The sequence below is a fragment of the Rhineura floridana genome, chromosome 5 (genome assembly GCF_030035675.1).
Source record: "Rhineura floridana isolate rRhiFlo1 chromosome 5, rRhiFlo1.hap2, whole genome shotgun sequence".
NCBI classification, from domain to species: domain Eukaryota; kingdom Metazoa; phylum Chordata; class Lepidosauria; order Squamata; family Rhineuridae; genus Rhineura; species Rhineura floridana.
In genome coordinates, this window is record NC_084484.1 from 2,953,547 (window position 1) to 2,970,952 (window position 17,406).

Here is a 17,406-nt window from a genome sequence, read left to right on the forward strand (position 1 = left end):
TACCTGACAAACAGACAGAATTAGTGAATAGACAGAATTAGGTCTCTGTTTGACGGTACACTTGGCAACAAACGCAGGGTTTGCTGATGTGGTGAAAACTTGGCATGGACGAAAAACATACATAGAACGTCTAAAATCCTGACAAGTCTTTCCTTGTAAGTGAACCCAATACGCCCACATACTGCACGTATCTGGTCCCATTGACCCTAGAGAACACACCTGCTCTCCGTGTGTTCATCCACACAGTCTGTTGGGCTACGTTATATGGTAAGGCTGTGCTGTAAACGGTAAATGCTGGGAAATAAAATGCACTAGAAAGGTTCGTGTTTTCAACGCTTTCCATGACTGACTTCGGAATCCACACGGAAAACCTTTGCGATGACCCGAGTGAACAAAGGGCAGGCTGGTCGTGGGCATTCCTGGTGCGTTTGCTTTTCGCCCTGCCGCCTACGTTGTTTTTCAGCGAGCTGCGTTGCAGGAAACAGAAGATTAATGTTGCCTTCTGCCTTGAGCTCCGCCCGCCTCGCCTCGCCTCGCCTCTGCTCGCGGTCTCCCTCTTCGCGAAGTGCCTGTGCTACTTTCGGAGGGGGGACATCGACGGGGCCGCCATATGCTTCGGATTGTATCCAAGACCCTGCTGGAGTCCTGCCCCTGAAGCGCATTTCAATGGGCAGCTCCCACTTGCTCAACAAGGGCTTGCCGCTCGGTAAGGGCCTGCCTGCCTGCCCGCTCGCCCGGCCTGCTTCCCTCCGTTTCTGTGCGGCTACATTGTTGCCTCCGTCCTGGTTCCGCCCGCAGAAAGGCCGGCATCCCTCCCCTCCCCCACGGCGCGCTCCTTCCCCGCCCGCCGGCCGCCCTGCTCGCTTTGTATTGCCTTGCGTTGCATTGTGTGTCTATAGGTCCATTTCCTTAGCGCAGACGAGTCCCCTGCGGTGAGGGGGGATATTAGACCGGTTTTAGACCGATGGCCCGGATGGTCTGTAGCTAGTTTATTATCTGCGTTGTAAGAGAAAGACTCGGGTAGGAAGAAGGGACTCGAACTTGGCTTCGGGGGTGGGGGTGGGGTGGGGTGGGGGTGGGGAATGGGTCTGCAACTAGATAACAAATCCAGTGTTTCACTATTTGACTTCATGCACGCATCTCGTAGTGGTATTTAAGGCCGGCTTCCAGCTGCAGTAAAATAGCAAAGCATGATTTGTTTCAGAAGGAAGGAAGTTGAATGGGGACATTTTATTAACGGAAAATGCTTTAAGGCCTGTCGGTTGCAATGATGTGGTGTGTACTTCTGGACAGATTAGTGATAAGGAGCGGGTGGGTGGTGGGTGCTTTTACTATGGCTTGGTTGGACAGCTCTAATTTTAAGATAAAGCTTTGAGGTTATGATGTACTTTGTGCCCAAAATATTCTTGCTGTGTTTGTGTCAGTGTGGTCTCAGATGTTATGTTGCTCATAAGCCTGCAGTTGCAATGAAATATTGATACTCATGGAAGTAACGAAGGTTATAGAGTGGAAAGTGGTATAATTTTCTCTTTAACTGTAAGTGGCTGGCACTATAGTTTTGATTGGGAATAAAGCAGGAGCGATTCATCCACTCCTTATTGGTAACTTTTAACAACTGCCAGAAAGACATTCACCTTGGTTCCAAAATGGAGAAACTGGAAAGAAATTCTCCATTTAGTTTTTTTTAAAAAAAATATGTAGCCTACATCCCATTTTGAATTAGTTGGTGGGTTTTGTTGTTGTTGCCATCATCATCTTTTGGTTTTTGCAATGAAGTAAATGAAATTTGAAGTCGATGATGGTAATTTTAAAGCTGTACAAGGACTGCATAATCATTCATGAAATGATCTATGGATCTTGTAATCAACAGGACTTATGTTTTATGATAGTATCAAGTCTATTTATAAAGTGACTGAACAGAAAGACCTATCCCTATTTAAACACACAACTCATAATAGTTTTGGAAGACTCTTACAACAGCATAATTTCAACTGTTTAGTTAAGGAACTACTCCAGCTGAGAAAGAGAAAGAGCAAGCTTGTCTAATTCTGATCTTATTAAACAGTGTATCTGCACTGTCAACTCAAGGCTAATATTAGCAACACAGACAGACAACATAGCTACTTTAAAAGTACTGTGCTCTATAAAATATTTTGATCAATGGATCTAGGATCTAATGAACAGGTTTTATGCTTTTAATGTATTTATCAACACACTTCATTATTTATTAGATAAATCTTTTACATATTAGCAGCTTGCTATATCTTAAATAACAGATGCCCCATCTGCACTAGACATTTAAAGCAGTATCATACCACTTTAAACAGTCATGGCTTCCCTCAAAGAATCCTGGTAAGGGTGCTGAGAGTTGTTAGGAGATCCCTGTTCCCAGAGTTTTCTGGGAAGAGAGAGTGATTGTTAAACCACTCTGGGAATTGCTGCTCTGTTAGGGGAATAGATGTCTCCTACTAACTCTCAAACCCATTAACAAATGATAGTTCCCAAGATTCTTTGGGGAAAGCCATGTCTGTTAGTGGTATAATACTGTTTTAAATGACTAGTGCAGATAGGGGCATACTTCAGATTTATTTTTGTTCTAATGAGAAAAGTAGTCTTCATGCAGTGATTTAAAATTCAGACTCTGCTCTTGGACTTGTTTTATAAAATATAGACGGTTGCTGCTACTTTGTGGTATGTCGTTGATGATGCATAAGCCAGTACCTTCCCCATCTGATGTTTTTGCATTCATGTACAGCTTCATTCTGCTGTGGTCTATGAACTAATGCAATGAACGCTATTCTGTTCCATATACAGCTTCATTTTTGATGCAGTTTTCAAGAAAAAATATAACAAGATACTAACAATCAATCTCTAATGAAAAAATATCAAGTTAATGAAGTTGCTTCTTGGAAATTCTTATTCTGAGATTTTTTTAAATTACAAAATTACGCTTGAAATGCAGATTCTGGTTTATTTTATGGAGGTATCTTATGACTCTTTGTTCTTTTATTTATGGTGCCTAGGCCTAAAATTATGAATATGCAGATAGCGTGATACACTCCTAATGGTCTTAGAGTTGCCATTAATTTGTCACATTTGAAGAAGAAAATCTGACTTGATTTATGTTTAAGCAATGCATCCCAGCAGTGCTTTAGGAAAGAATTCCATAAGAATTAAGAATTAAGAATTAAGAAGCAGAGAGTAGGAATAAACGGACAGTTCTCCCAATGGAGGGCTGTAGAAAGTGGAGTCCCTCAAGGATCGGTATTGGGACCTGTACTTTTCAACTTGTTCATTAATGACCTAGAATTAGGAGTGAGCAGTGAGGTGGCCAAGTTTGCTGACGACACTAAATTGTTCAGGGTTGTTAAAACAAAAAGGGATTGTGAAGAGCTCCAAAAAGACCTCTCCAAACTGAGTGAATGGGCGGAAAAATGGCAAATGCAATTCAATATAAACAAGTGTAAAATTATGCATATTGGAGCAAAAAATCTTAATTTCACATATACGCTCATGGGGTCTGAACTGGCGGTGACCGACCAGGAGAGACACCTCGGGGTTATAGTGGACAGCACGATGAAAATGTCGACCCAGTGTGCGGCAGCTGTGAAAAAGGCAAATTCCATGCTAGGGATAATTAGGAAAGGTATTGAAAATAAAACAGCCGATAGCATAATGCCGTTGTATAAATCTATGGTGCGGCCGCATTTGGAATACTGTGTACAGTTCTGGTCGCCTCATCTCAAAAAGGATATTATAGAGTTGGAAAAGGTTCAGAAGAGGGCAACCAGAATGATCAAGGGGATGGAGCGACTCCCTTATGAGGAAAGGTTGCAGCATTTGGGGCTTTTTAGTTTAGAGAAAAGGCGGGTCAGAGGAGACATGATAGAAGTGTATAAAATTATGCATGGCATTGAGAAAGTGGATAGAGAGAAGTTCTTCTCCCTCTCTCATAATACTAGAACTCGTGGACATTCAAAGAAGCTGAATGTTGGAAGATTCAGGACAGACAAAAGGAAGTACTTCTTTACTCAGTGCATAGTTAAACTATGGAATTTGCTCCCACAAGATGCAGTAATGGCCACCAGCTTGGATGGCTTTAAAAGAAGATTAGACAAATTCATGGAGGACAGGGCTATCAATGGCTACTAGCCGTGATGGCTGTGCTCTGCCACCCTAGTCAGAGGCAGCATGCTTCTGAAAACCAGTTGCTGGAAGCCTCAGGAGGGGAGAGTGTTCTTGCACTCGGGTCCTGCTTGCGGGCTTCCCCCAGGCACCTGGTTGGCCACTGTGAGAACAGGATGCTGGACTAGATGGGCCACTGGCCTGATCCAGCAGGCTCTTCTTATGTTCTTATGTTCTTATATATTATTATTTACTTTAGCAAAGTAGTTATTACCTAAATACACAAAATTTTCATTTTTTGTGACTTGCCATAACAAGATAATTAAGAAAGTTTCATATTTTAATTAGTATTTTTTGATATTTTAAACCCCTCAAAATAAAAAAAGGAAATACACATTTACTATAGTGAAATGGTTTGGAAATATAAAATATGACTGCTAGAAGAACCCGCTGCTTTATCCAGGACTGTGTTGGCAGATAAATACCACATCCGCACCATACATTTGAAGCGCTATGATACCACTTTAAACAGTCATGGCTTCCCCCAAAGAATCCTAGGAACTGTAATTTGTAAAGAGTGCTGAGAGTTGTTAGGAGACTTGCAATTGCCCTCACAGTTCCCAAAGTGATTTAACCATCTGGGAATGATAAGTCTGTGAGGGGAATAATAATCAATATTTGGGTGATTTGTGCAGGGTAGGGAAATGTTAATTTCTGCAAGATGTGTTCAGCCATCAAAAAACCTTTATACAGCCAAGCTTCATGCAACCTGCCCATAGAAAGAGGCGGGCATTTCTGTCTGTCTTGTATCCAGCACAAATGGCCAAAGAGAGTCAGAATGGTTTTAATACCTCTAGTACTGATTACAAGATACACCACCTCCCTTTTTGCCCTTGAATTAGCTGGAGATGTCTTACACCCCCTCCAAAAACCCCAAAGCCAAACCCTATATCAGTCCTACCAGCCCCATCAGTTCATTGGCTTGAACATAGTGATTCCAGACATTATGCTGCCTTTTGAAACTCTATAGTATAGTGATGGATCTGGGAAGGCAGAGAGAATAGTATAGAAATCAAACAGCTCTGGGCATCAAATATATTAATTAAAATTATATTTTCAAGATCGGCATTCCTGCTTTACATGCATGTTGCTGCCCTAATGCAGAAAATGAATTATTTGGCCACTTATTAAGTCGGGCACTAGTGGTGCTCCTCAGATCCTTATCGAGAGTTCTAAATTGGTAATGACAGACAAGCTGCTCAAAAGACAGCTCATCTGCCACTACCAATATTTATTGCAATGTGCAATTACCGGGGAGGTTTAGGGCTACAGCACCCTCTGAGTAGCATGAAGCCACTGCAAGGCTCATAGAAAATACTCCAGGAGCTCTTCAACAAGCATATTCTGTGGGTAGTATGCCGGGGTTACTCAGCAGAAGAGTCGATATGAAAAGAGTTTCCTGGTCACTGGAACTCTGAAAGCCATTATTGCAGGACAGACATTGAATGCCAGCTTCTGTGAAGCCACTCCACTTGAATGCTTTTCTTGGAAACTTAGAACCAAGATTGTTCCAGGTCACAGTAAATAGACCCATGGAGGGTTGCCATGAAATTCTGCATAAGGCTGAATTTTGCCTAAAATGTGGGATAGCAGTGTTAACATCCAGTGTTCAAAACAGCTGGTCAATCCAGCAGAGTTTGCAAATTTCTTACAAAAATAAATGTGACAAGAGGGGTGGGGGTGGGGCTGCACAATTTCTGGAGGAATTGATTGTTTTGACATCTAATAGTTCCTGTAGAATTTCTGGAGAAATCTGCATTAGAAATCTGGAGTGGAGACTATTGTTCCACAGACCTCACGGATGTGGTTTTGCCCCTCTCTAGAGGCATGTATATGGGTCAAACCCTGATTTCCTAGTTTCTTCCTTGCCAGGCACACCTGGCTGTGGCTGCAGTTAAGGACACAAAAATAGCAGGTGCTGAATAGCTTGAGGTAGGACTGATACTATTTCATGCTAGTCAATTTTTTAAACTGTGTTTTGTGCTGATGGGCAGTTGTACATCAGGGACCTTAAATCAAAGATAATGTTAGGCTTTTACTTCATGGGCTAGAACACTAATGCGGTGATACACTTGGCCTCTGGGTTTGCGGCGTTTCAAGACTGTAAAGCCCTGCAGTAGTTGGCAGTCGAAGGAGCACTGCAGTCAAAATCCAGAGCTTCTTAAAAATCTCCTGGTCCCTGCCAATATTTTTTTTAATGTAGTAAAGCAATACACACGCAGGGTATAGCAGAGTGTAGAGGAAAAGAACAACATGAAATTCATAGTCCCAAAGTTGGGATAATAAACATTGTCAGTTGATGCTATATTGCAGAAACAAGCTCCCTTTGAGAATGTAAGAGACAACTAAGAGACAATTCTATTTGCACTTGTGATGCCCTCCAGCTGAAAATGAAAAACGAGGATCTGACAAATCTTTATAGTCCTTGTGGGAAAATGTCATAAAATGTTAGCATAATAAAAGTAATATTATTTGCCTGTCTCTACAGTAACAAAGCTTAGGACTTTATCAGTTTCTCTGACAAAATTAGATAATATTCCCCTTCATGTTTCCATTTTGGGGTGGAAGAAGTAGGTGAATGTTGGGAATGAAGAAGACCTGCTTTTGAATGTGTGTTTTAATTTGGAGTCATAATCTTGTTTGAAGAATGATTAATTTTTCTAAACATGTAGAGAGCCATGATTTTTTGTATTTTGTAGAGTGGGGGTAGCTGAGTAGCCCTTCAAGTTTCATGGAAAGCCTCTTTTGAATTGAGAGGGGTTTCATAAGCATCAAGCTTTATTAAACCAAAAAGATGGTGTGGCTACATTTGGAATATTGTGTACAATTCTGGCCATCCCATCTCATTAAGTATATTGTAGAGTTGGAAAAGAGTAACCACACTCATCAGGGGGCTGAAACAACTTCCCTACGAGGAAAGGTTGTTGTAGGTTTTTTAATTTAGAAAAAAGGCAATTAAAAAGACGTGATGGAGGTCTATAAAATTACGCATGGTGTGGAGGAAGTGGTGGAAAGAACCATAATACTAGAACCTGGGTTCATCCAAATATTTTGATTGGCCACAGATTTGGACAAAAGAAATAACTTTGTCACACGGTGCAAACTTAAATTATGGAATTTGTTACTACAGGGTGTTGTAATGTCCGTTAGCTGAGATAGTTTCTAATGGGAACTAGGCCTGTTCAGGTGCAGTATACAGCTCAGTGCTGGTTGCATACCAGTTGCTGAGGAGCAACGGGAGGACAGGGCTTTTGTCTCCAAGTCCTGCTTCTGGGTTCCTGGAAGCATCTGGTTGTGCCACTGTGAGAAACAGGATGATGGACTGGACGGATCTCCCAGGAGGGTTTCTGCTATGCACTTGGTATGTGATGTGACATTAGATGGGAGAAGTCTGTCATTCAAAGGGGGGAAGTCCAAAATTCCTCTTAGTGCAGCAAACCTCGGCCATGTCTAAAGTAGCTTGTTGGATTCTATCCAAAATACTCAGTTGTTCGACAATTATGGATCCCACTGTAGTGCTTGTATTTCTCACTGGGATGTGTCTATATGCTGCCACCTGATAGGACAAACGTACGTCCTCACCTTGGAAGTAATTTCAGTACGTGTTTTCTGTGGGTCTTGTGCCCTTTGCTGATGTATACAACCTTGGACTTGGGCTGCTTCAATACCTGACTCACACATCATGTTTTGCTCTACAGAATCTAGTAACATTTGAATCTCAACAAGTTTTCAGATGGAATGTCTGACATTCCATCTTCCTTTTCTCAGTAATTTAGCCATAATCTATGAGAAGTCTGATGTGAGGCCATGTCCAAGCAAAACATTTTTGCAGAACAGTCTTTTATTATACACAGTTTTCTCTAAGATGGAGAGATTCATGGAGGATCTAGGTTTTTGGGACACAATGCTGGGATAAAACTGCCACAAAAATATGTCCTCTCTCCACCCAGATTGGCCACTGTCAACGGGGGAAAAAAGGCTGCCTAGGGTAGCATCAGCTTGTGCTGCATATACTATGACTCATTTTTGCAGCAGCTGAGGGAGAGTAACTAGCAGCAATGTTGCTGCTGGTCCATATCAAATGCAGCATTTGGGATAGGGAGAACGCAACAGCACTGTATCTATCTTGTGTGTTCATAGAGCAGCAGCCTTGAAGAGTACAACGTTTTGGCTGGCAAGAGTTATAATAACAATTCTTTCACTGAGTTCCCAAATGAGACAGGTTTCCTACTTGGTCTTAGAGATTTTACCAGAACTGTAACCTGAGCCTTAGTAGACATGGTTTGGCACAGATAAAAAGCCTATCTTCAGATTATTCTGACATGAACTCTTTCTTTGTAAAAGTAATATAGGTTAAATGCATTATCTTCAGTCCAATGGTGTACAATTGTGCCATACCAATTTCCTTCATGCATTTAATCTACTTTGCAAATAACTTCATAACTCTTCTCACATGGTTGCCTTTCCTGTTCATAAAATAGGATGGGGGGAAAGCACTAGATCAGGAAACAAAAAGGAGACAAGCTCTGGTGCTACTGATAATGGACTGTTTATTGACCTCAGCACAGTTTGGAGAACTCTCCTTTGTCAGGAGCTACAAATACCATTTGATTCCTTCACACCAACAAATTTTGGATTAAAAAAATCTAAATAATAACAAATCATTCTTATTCTTACAATATATCCAAAAATAATTCTAATCTCAGGCCTGTACTCCCAGGAGAGAAGAAATCAAATGGTACTTAACACTGCTGATGCAGGAGAGTTCTTCAAAACGTGTTGAGCTCAGTAAACAGCCCATTATCAGTAGCACCAGAGCTTGTCTTCTTCTTTTTTCTTGTTCCTAAAAATTTATCGGATAAATAATTGGGTTTGCTGGTATAAACATTATATGGATTTGTATGCCTTTCTGTGCTTGTAGGAATATTCAGACTGTGGTAAACTGTAAACAAGTTGAAAGCTGAATACAGACAAGTTGGGGTGATGCATATCCTGGGGGCTCCCAACCTTCCTGTGATAGATGAGGTGGTGATCTCCCTATGTGAGCAGTGCAGATTGACCATCATATGATTTTGGAAAGAGATTAAAGGGGCCACAAGGTAGTACTGGCATAAGAATATTTGGAATATTGTGTTGAAGAAATTAACACACAAATTGAGAATGAACAAGGGGGAAAATGGCCAAATTAATTTTGGAATGGTTTTATTACTTAAACAAAGAGGACAATCATAGAGCGCTACCACCTTAGTGGATCCCTTTAACTGCTTGAAACTGGAACAATACTCTTGGTCAAGCAAGAGATACTCTTTATAAGAGTTAAGGAGAAAAAATGTGTAAATGTACAGTTGATAGAAGATTTAATTAACAACATATGTAAGTGCCCCTGAAACATTGTATTTTTCTGTTGTGTGTGTTTGATATTATGGAACCAATTACAGTACATTTTTTTAAAAAACAGTGGAGAGTTTGGGAGGGCTTTAAGCACTCATCCTTGCACTTACTGTGTAGGCTCTATCCCTTCCTGGATAGAGAGGACTTTGCTTATGCTGGTGCATGCTTTTGTAACATCCATGTTTAGGATTGTGCTCTGTGTGGGTTGTCTTTTAAAGATCCCTCAGAAGCTTAACCTCCTGCAAAAGGAAGCTGCCATATGAATATTGGAAACTGTGAATATATCTAGCCCGTGTTAACGTTACGTGCACTAGCTCCCAGTGTGCCCTCAGGCCCATTTAGGGTGCTGATTCTAACCCTTGAAATTCTTGGGAAACCTGTGGCTCTGCAGGTGTTAGACTACATCTCCCCATAATGCCTGCCCATTAGCCATGCTGTCTGGGGCTGATGGACAGCCACAGGGTTTCCCATCCCTGCTTTAAAGCTTTTCATGGTCTGAACATTTCTCTGTATTTCACTGTCGCCTTCCTCACAGGACGGTTGTGAGAATAAAATGGGGAGGGGGAGAACAGTGTATGCCACCATGAGCTCCTTGTATGAAAGGTACGATATAAATGTAATAATAAATTAAAATATCCAGTAATAAATAAATAACAATATCCCATCCGTACAAGAGGTGAGAAACATGGCAGCTAGAAGCAGAGCCATTGTAGTGATTGTTCTCTCTTGGGCCTGTCTTGCTCCTGAGGTACGACACTGCAACTCTGGTGGCTTTCAGGAAAGATTAGCAGATACCTCTGTTCTGGTTAAGGACAATGAGTAGATCTGGAGTTGGTGAATTCTGCTCTTTCTTGTTGGTGGTAGTTTTATATATGTGCTTTGATTTTTCAGGCTTAATTTTGTTCCAGAGGAAACTTAATCTGTTGTAAGCTGCTTCTGAACTTGTGAAAACAACCTATAAAATATTTCCAGTAAATAAGTATCTCTCCTGGATAACCATGGATCCTGACAATCTCATGTGGTTTTCTCTGTTAACTGAGTAGTTAGCCCAAGAGAGTTTATGTCCTTTGGAATGTTTCACAACTAAATGTACTGTTCACAAAATTATTTTGAAAAGCATGGGTTGAATCCGAAGTTTTGTTCCATGAACAGAAGGAGTTTCCAATCATGGAAGGAGAGTTGTACTCATGGAAGGCCCCATTCTGCAGTAGGCACTCGGACATGACCACGTGGTTGTAGTCCACCAGTTGTTAAAGTGGCAGAAAAGCATTAGAGCTCCCAGTTGCTTCTGAGTAGTCTCTCCCCTGGAGCTGCAGTTCATTTTTCTGCCTTGCTTGAAAAGGGCACTTTTGTTGGCACTCTTCTGGCCTTGAATGTATTAAATTAATCTGGCGTGTGAGTTTAAATTGTGGGAATGCTACATGTTTATCTTTGGGTATGACTTTCCCTTTCCGTCTCTACCTTTAAATTTCAAGACTCTTACTAATTTGAAGCACTCAAAGTTTTTAAAGTGCTGAAATGTGTTGATAATTAATTCTCATCTGATTAAATTCATTTTAACTAACAATTAAATTCAATTTGATTGTCTCCCCCTATAAGTTCAGTGTTCTCTGTAGATGGTGTGACAGATTTTGACCCAATCCTATTGTGGGGTGGGAGAACAGTAATCTTTGGGGGAGGCACAGTATATGTCTATGACAGTATGCCTTCTCATGGAAGCCATGCCACCCACGATCAGAAGGGAGAAGAATTTGCTTCTGTGTGAATAGTGCCTCCGAGTACGATGTATTTCCTTTTGTTTTTTCTAAATTATATGAGAAAAATATTCAAAACATCATTGTGGTGGGGACTAAATTTGCCTCTGATGTTATCAATATTGCAGGGAAACCATATGCGTCTTTCCCCAACCATTGCACTGATTTCTGCCCATGTGCTTTGCCTGATGAGTCAATAAGAGCTATTGAGGGTCATGGCTCTACTCATCCTGAGTTCTGTTTATTATTATTTAAAAAACTAAATTAGTTCAAAATTGTACATCTCAAGTGCCTAATATTTGTGTTTCATAGACATGAAAGTAATATATTTATGAAATTATGTCCGCTGAGAACATACATAATGGATGGTATGGTAACTGACAGTGGTTTCTTGCGGATTTGCCATCCCCTTTGGGATTTTGTAACTCATTAAAGTTTGTTTATTTGTGGGTTACAGCTTAATTTGGAGACTGTTCCTGTCATTTACTTAATTATGCATATGAATGTCTTTGCCAGTTGAGTTTCCTGGTCAGCAGCTCAGCTATTGCAACACCCATTTCTCTGCCATCTTTAAACCTGACACAGCTAGACAACCAATTCAATTTTCAACAATAACCAAGGAAATGACCTGTTATCTGCAGTAGATTAGAATGTATTTTAAACTCAACTGCTCAGGTAAAAGAGAACATTTCACTGAAGAATGTCAGAGGGAAAGGGTTCACAATAGCGGGTTCATTGTACTCTTTCTGCAGGAAATAACTAGTTTGGTACTAGGAAAGGTTGGGAGAGGAGTATATACTTTTCTTGACTCTCCACTGTAAAGTTTTTGAAACATTTACAATGGGATTAGGTTCACCTCAGCATTTTCTAAGGATTACAGCTTTAATTTTCCTTTCAGTTCTGCTGTTTATCTGTGCTGGCCAAAATGAAACAATTTATTCAGACAACTGGTTTTGGTGTGCACAAAGGAGAATTTCTCTCTGGTGAAAGTGAAAAGATGGAAATATAGCGATATATTCCCACTTGTAGCTAAGTCTTCATCTCTCTGCAAGGCTACACCATTCAAGAACATTTTCCTTGTTTAAAGTTTCCCTTAAGGAATGAAATGGACTAGATCAAAAACTTCTTGCATATAGTCTAGTCAACTTCCCACTCCACTTATTACTTATAATGGACAATAGAGAAGCTGCTGCAATTGGATATTAAGATAAGAACAGGCTCTTTCCTACAATGAGGCCCTAATTTCCTGTATAACGTCTGTACCATTATCAGGCTAAACTGGAGCTGATGCCAAGGTAGCTTTAAGGAGGAATTTGCTTCTGTTGCTCTAAAAAACTATTATCTGTACATAGCCAGAGGAAGAAGCAATGTCCTTCCATAGTGCTGCTCTGTTTCCCCAGCTGTGGCTGCTGCATGTGCTTCCTGTCATCTGACAGAGAAATGAGAGCATGTACATAGAAGTCATGATGCTATGCATTTCCCAGCCAGAGAAACACAACAGAATGATGATGCCATTTCCCCCTAAACCTTGGTACCCTGGGGCAATTGGTCATTGGCCCCCACAAAGATGTGAATGATACATTACATGGCTGTGATAGGTTAAACTTCTAAGTGTCTGAGAGATGCAAAGGCTGCGGAGAGGGGATGGGACTTCTCTGGTGTTTTTTCTCAGGCGTTGTTCTAGGTTGGTGGAGCCAGAATGGCTTTTTCATATTAGCACAGTATTTTTGATGGACATACCCAAGTTATGTTGAAGTTATACCCTGGAAAAAATATCATTTAAATACTGAGCAAAGGCCTGCTTTTCAAGTGTAATTGTGGGAATTGTGCCTGTATATGATAAGGAGGATTTTATGAACCTGTGAAGATACCTTCTACCAAATCAGATTTTTGGTCAGTCTACCCTAGTGCCATCTATTCACTAATAGGCAAAAATCCCTTGCGGTTTGAGAATGTACCTATAGTCAACAGCTATTTCCATCAAACTTTAAAAAGCAAGGAAATTGGGCAGATATAATGAATGCACCAGGGCAAAAGGAGACCTGACCACCTCTCCTACAAATTTGTAAAAATGCAAACACAATTTGGGCTGGTGTTTCATAGTCCAGTCCACTTCCTGTGTACCTTGGAAGGATTTGTTAACTGTGAAAGACCAACCCAAATTATGTTTCCATTTTGACAAATTTGTAGGGCAGTACAATATCTCAGAGAGGTCAGGTCTCCTGCTCCCCATGTGCATTCACTATAGCTGCCCAATTACCCTGCTTTTTAAAGTTTGATAGAAATATCTGTTGGCTATAGGTACGTTCTTAAACCACAAGAGTTTTTTGCCTATTAGTGAATTTCTCTGCTTTTTAATCTGGAAGGTAAGAAATGGGATCCTGTGCAAGTTTGGAGGAAAAGGAGGAGAAAGGGCAGACAGGAGGAGGGGGGATGTGAGCAGGTGGGAGAGGGAGGGGAGGAGGAGGGCAGGTTTTGACCATTTGCGTGCTTATTAAGTTTCAGGGGATTTACTCCCCTGCAATCATACTTAGGATAGGTGAAACTTACCACGGGAAGGAGGGAAGGCTGGAGTGGCAGGGGGGGTGAAGAAGAGGGAGATTGGGAGGAGGGAGAAGGTGAGGAGAGGGAGGGAGGGGAGGGCGAGAAGGCGGATCGATCATTTGCATGCTTATTAAGTTCAATGGGGTTTACTCTTGTGCAATCATGCTTAGAATAGGTGAAACAGAATAGGGAGGAGAGGGAGGGAGGTGGGGGGCTGGAGATGGGGGGAGGGGAGAGAAGGGAGGGAGGGCTGAAGATGGGGAGGAGGGGAGAGGAGAAGTGGGGGGAGGAGGGGGAGAGAGCAGGGGCAGGAGGGAGGGGATAGGAGGGAGGAGGAAGGGAGGGCAGTTTTGATCATTTGCATGCTTATTGAGTTCAGTGGGATTTACGCCCATGCAGTCATACTTAGGATAGGTGAAACTGACCTGGGAGAAAAGGGGGAGGGGAGAGAAGGGAGGGAGGGCTGAAGAGGGGGGAGGAGAGGGAGAGAGCAGGGATAGGAAGGAGGAGGGGAGGGCAGGTTTGATCATTTGCATGCTTATTGCATGTCGGAAGGCAGAGCTGGGGTCCCAATCCCGGGGAGCTGGATCCCGGAGAGTTGGGAGAAGAGTATTCGGATGGATGGCAGAGGGAAGGGGGAGGAACTTCCCCCCTTTGGAGCGAAGACGAAACAGAGGAACTAGCAGTGATAAGGTCGCTTAGCAACGGGGAGCCTGAGCCCTCCCTGGACATTCTCACGCCTCCCCCTCTTTCAGGCTCAGAGCAAGAGGGGAAAGAGGGAGGGCTGCTCACAGCCGAAAAGCGGGGAGGCAGTTTACCATCAGCCCCTCCCCTATCCCCCATCCTGGAATCGGAAACTTCAGAAGAGGAGGGGGTGATGCTTCCCCCCTCACCGCGCACACGCAGACAGCTGAAAAGACAGGAGAGAAGGGGGGGAAGGCGGGCAGTACCTGAGGGGCAGTTAAGGAGGAGCGAAAGATTGCGCGCCCATTTGGCCCCTTCTTAAAGAACAGGCGGGAAGAAGTCCCTTGCTCTGTCAACTTTCTCCCAGTGCCGCAGGACCTGTATCCCTGTATTGCTTCATGAGAAAATGCAGTCTTTGTTTGGACATTACCCTAATGAAACACGAACTACAACCGCTGGTCTGGTTCCTGCGTCACATCCTGGGCCTGACAGCTTGACAGAGTCACCTAAATCACCCTCAACGCTCTCTTCACTTGACTGGGACAAGATGTCAAAGGGAGCAACGGGGGGGACGAACCCCACTTCTGAGACGGAAGAAGTGAAACTCTTGAGGACTAAGGTAGCTGATTTGCAGACGGATGTTCAAGCCCTGCTAGCAGCAGTCAAGGCGCTGAAGACGGATAATCAAACCTTGAAGGCCACGATAGACCAGATGCGAACAGCCCCTCCAGCTGCAGTAGTAAAGGTTCCCATTGGATTGCCCCCCAAATACGCGGGACAAAGTGATCAATTGGCAACCTTTGTGGCTCAATGTGAGTTATATCTGGATGTCAGGCACACGGAATTTCCAGACGATGGGGCTAAAGTAGCTTTCGTGATTAGCCTCCTGGAGGGAGAAGCTGCAAAATGGGTGACTCCGTATCTCGTGAGAAAGGATACTGTCTTAGGAAGGTACAGAGGATTTATACAGGAGATGACCGAGATGTTTCAAGACCCGCAAAGAGCTGAAACAGTAGTGCGGCAACTAGGCGCTCTGAAGCAAGCTAAAGGGACTGTTTCCGAGTACACTAACGCTTTTAAAATTCTGTCCCAGGAAACTGGTTACAATGACGCCGCCCTGATGTTTATGTACCGGAGTGGATTAAATGCTGAAATCCTGGATGAGTTGGCCAGGACCTCCCCCCCCACTGACCTACCAGGGCTCATCCGGCTATGCCTACAGATAGATCACCGGATGGAAGGAAGGCGCCTGGAAAGGAAGCAGGAGGTCCCGAGATACTCAGCCTCGGCATCCCGCAACAAGACCCTTCCCACTGCAGGGATGGCAGGTAATGCAACTGAGGGACAGGGAGGGGCTAGGCCAAGACTGTCGGAAGAAGAAAAGGAAAGACGATGCCGGGAACGTTTATGCTTTTATTGTTCAAAGCCAGGCCATGTGGCCAGAGACTGTGGACTGAAAGGGGGGAAAGCCGAGCCATCGGGAAACTAGAACACCCAGTCCACGTGCAGACCGGTGGACTGGGGGCAGCGTTGTATAAAGGCCCCCCAACGATCCAACCTCCCTCAAAGGGGGTGTTGTTCTTGCCTATTCGGATTACAACTTCCAGAGGAGTGGTGTTTAATTCCACTGCCTTAATTGACAGTGGAGCCTCCACAAATTTTATTGATGCAAAGTTAGTCAAGCGTCATGGAATTTCCCGGTGGAAACTGGACGCTCCCCTAGCTGTGGAGACTATCGATGGGAGACCCCTGAAGTCAGGAGGGGTGATACAAGCCACGGAGGAAGTGAAACTTCAAATCCCTGGGCACGAAGAGTTCATTTCGCTATACGTGTCAGATCTCTCGAACTTTGAGGTGATTCTGGGAATGCCCTGGCTAGCAAAGCATGAACCCAAAATAAGTTGGAAGGAGGCAGTGGTGTGGTTCACCTCACAGTATTGCCAGGAGAACTGTCAACCCGAAGGAATCAAGAACACCTTAGCGGGGGCAGTGCAAGAGATCGAGCAAGTGACCCTGCCGCCAAAGTATGAAGAATTCAAAGATGTGTTTGATGAAAAAGAGGCAGAGACTTCACCCCCCCACCACCCTTACGACTGTGCGATTGATCTAGTGCCAGGAGCCAGCATCCCATCAGGGAGAATCTACTCTCTCACAGAGAATGAGAGGGAGGCCCTGAAGGAATTCTGGATAAAAACCTGAGGCGAGGATTCATACGCCCCTCACAATCCCCTGCTGGAGCGCCACTATTGTTTGTGAAAAAGAAGGGGGGGGAACTCAGACCCTGTAACGACTATCGCGCATTGAACCAGATCACCATCCCCAACAGCTACCTGCTGCCCCTGATCTCAGAGTTGCTGGACCGACTGCGCTCTGCAAAAATCTTCACGAAGTTGGATTTGAGAGGAGCGTACAATCTGATCAGAATGAAGGAGGAAGATGAATGGAAAACAGGATTCTTGACCGCTTATGGACAGTATGAATACCTGGTCATGGCGTTCGGGCTTTGTGGAAGTCCAGGAATTTTTCAAAAATTCATGAACGACGTGTTTAGAGACTTGTTGGACACGTATGTAATCTGTTACTTACATGATATCCTGGTGTTCTCAAAGAACCAGGAAGACCACGACCAGCATGTGAAGACGGTGTTGAAGAGACTGAGAGAAAATCACCTGTATGCTAAATTAGAGAAATGTGGATTTGACCTCAAGTCTCTAGACTTCCTTGGATATCGAATCTCAGCGGAAGGCGTGGAGATGGACCCAGGGAAAGTAAGCTGCATATTGGACTGGGGCCAACCTGTCACCAAAAAGGATGTACAACATTTTTTGGGGTTTGCCAATTATTACAG

At 43.2% G+C, this 17,406-nt stretch overlaps 1 protein-coding gene across 6 annotated transcripts in view; it reads left to right on the forward strand.

Moving 5' to 3' along the window:
- The first annotated feature begins 201 nt into the window (after positions 1–201).
- The window catches only part of CTBP1 (C-terminal binding protein 1), a 62,492-nt gene continuing 45,287 nt past the window's right edge, over positions 202–17,406 (forward strand). For 2 of the 6 annotated variants that reach the window (XM_061629835.1, XM_061629836.1), the window contains exon 1: positions 364–706. In XM_061629835.1, coding sequence (XP_061485819.1) covers positions 379–706 — 328 coding nt within the window. In that variant the 5' untranslated portion in view covers positions 364–378. Of the gene's footprint in view, positions 268–363; positions 707–905; positions 1,021–17,406 lie in introns of those variants that run through there. The other 4 variants (XM_061629840.1, XM_061629838.1, XM_061629846.1 and 1 more) reach the window with 4 other exon arrangements.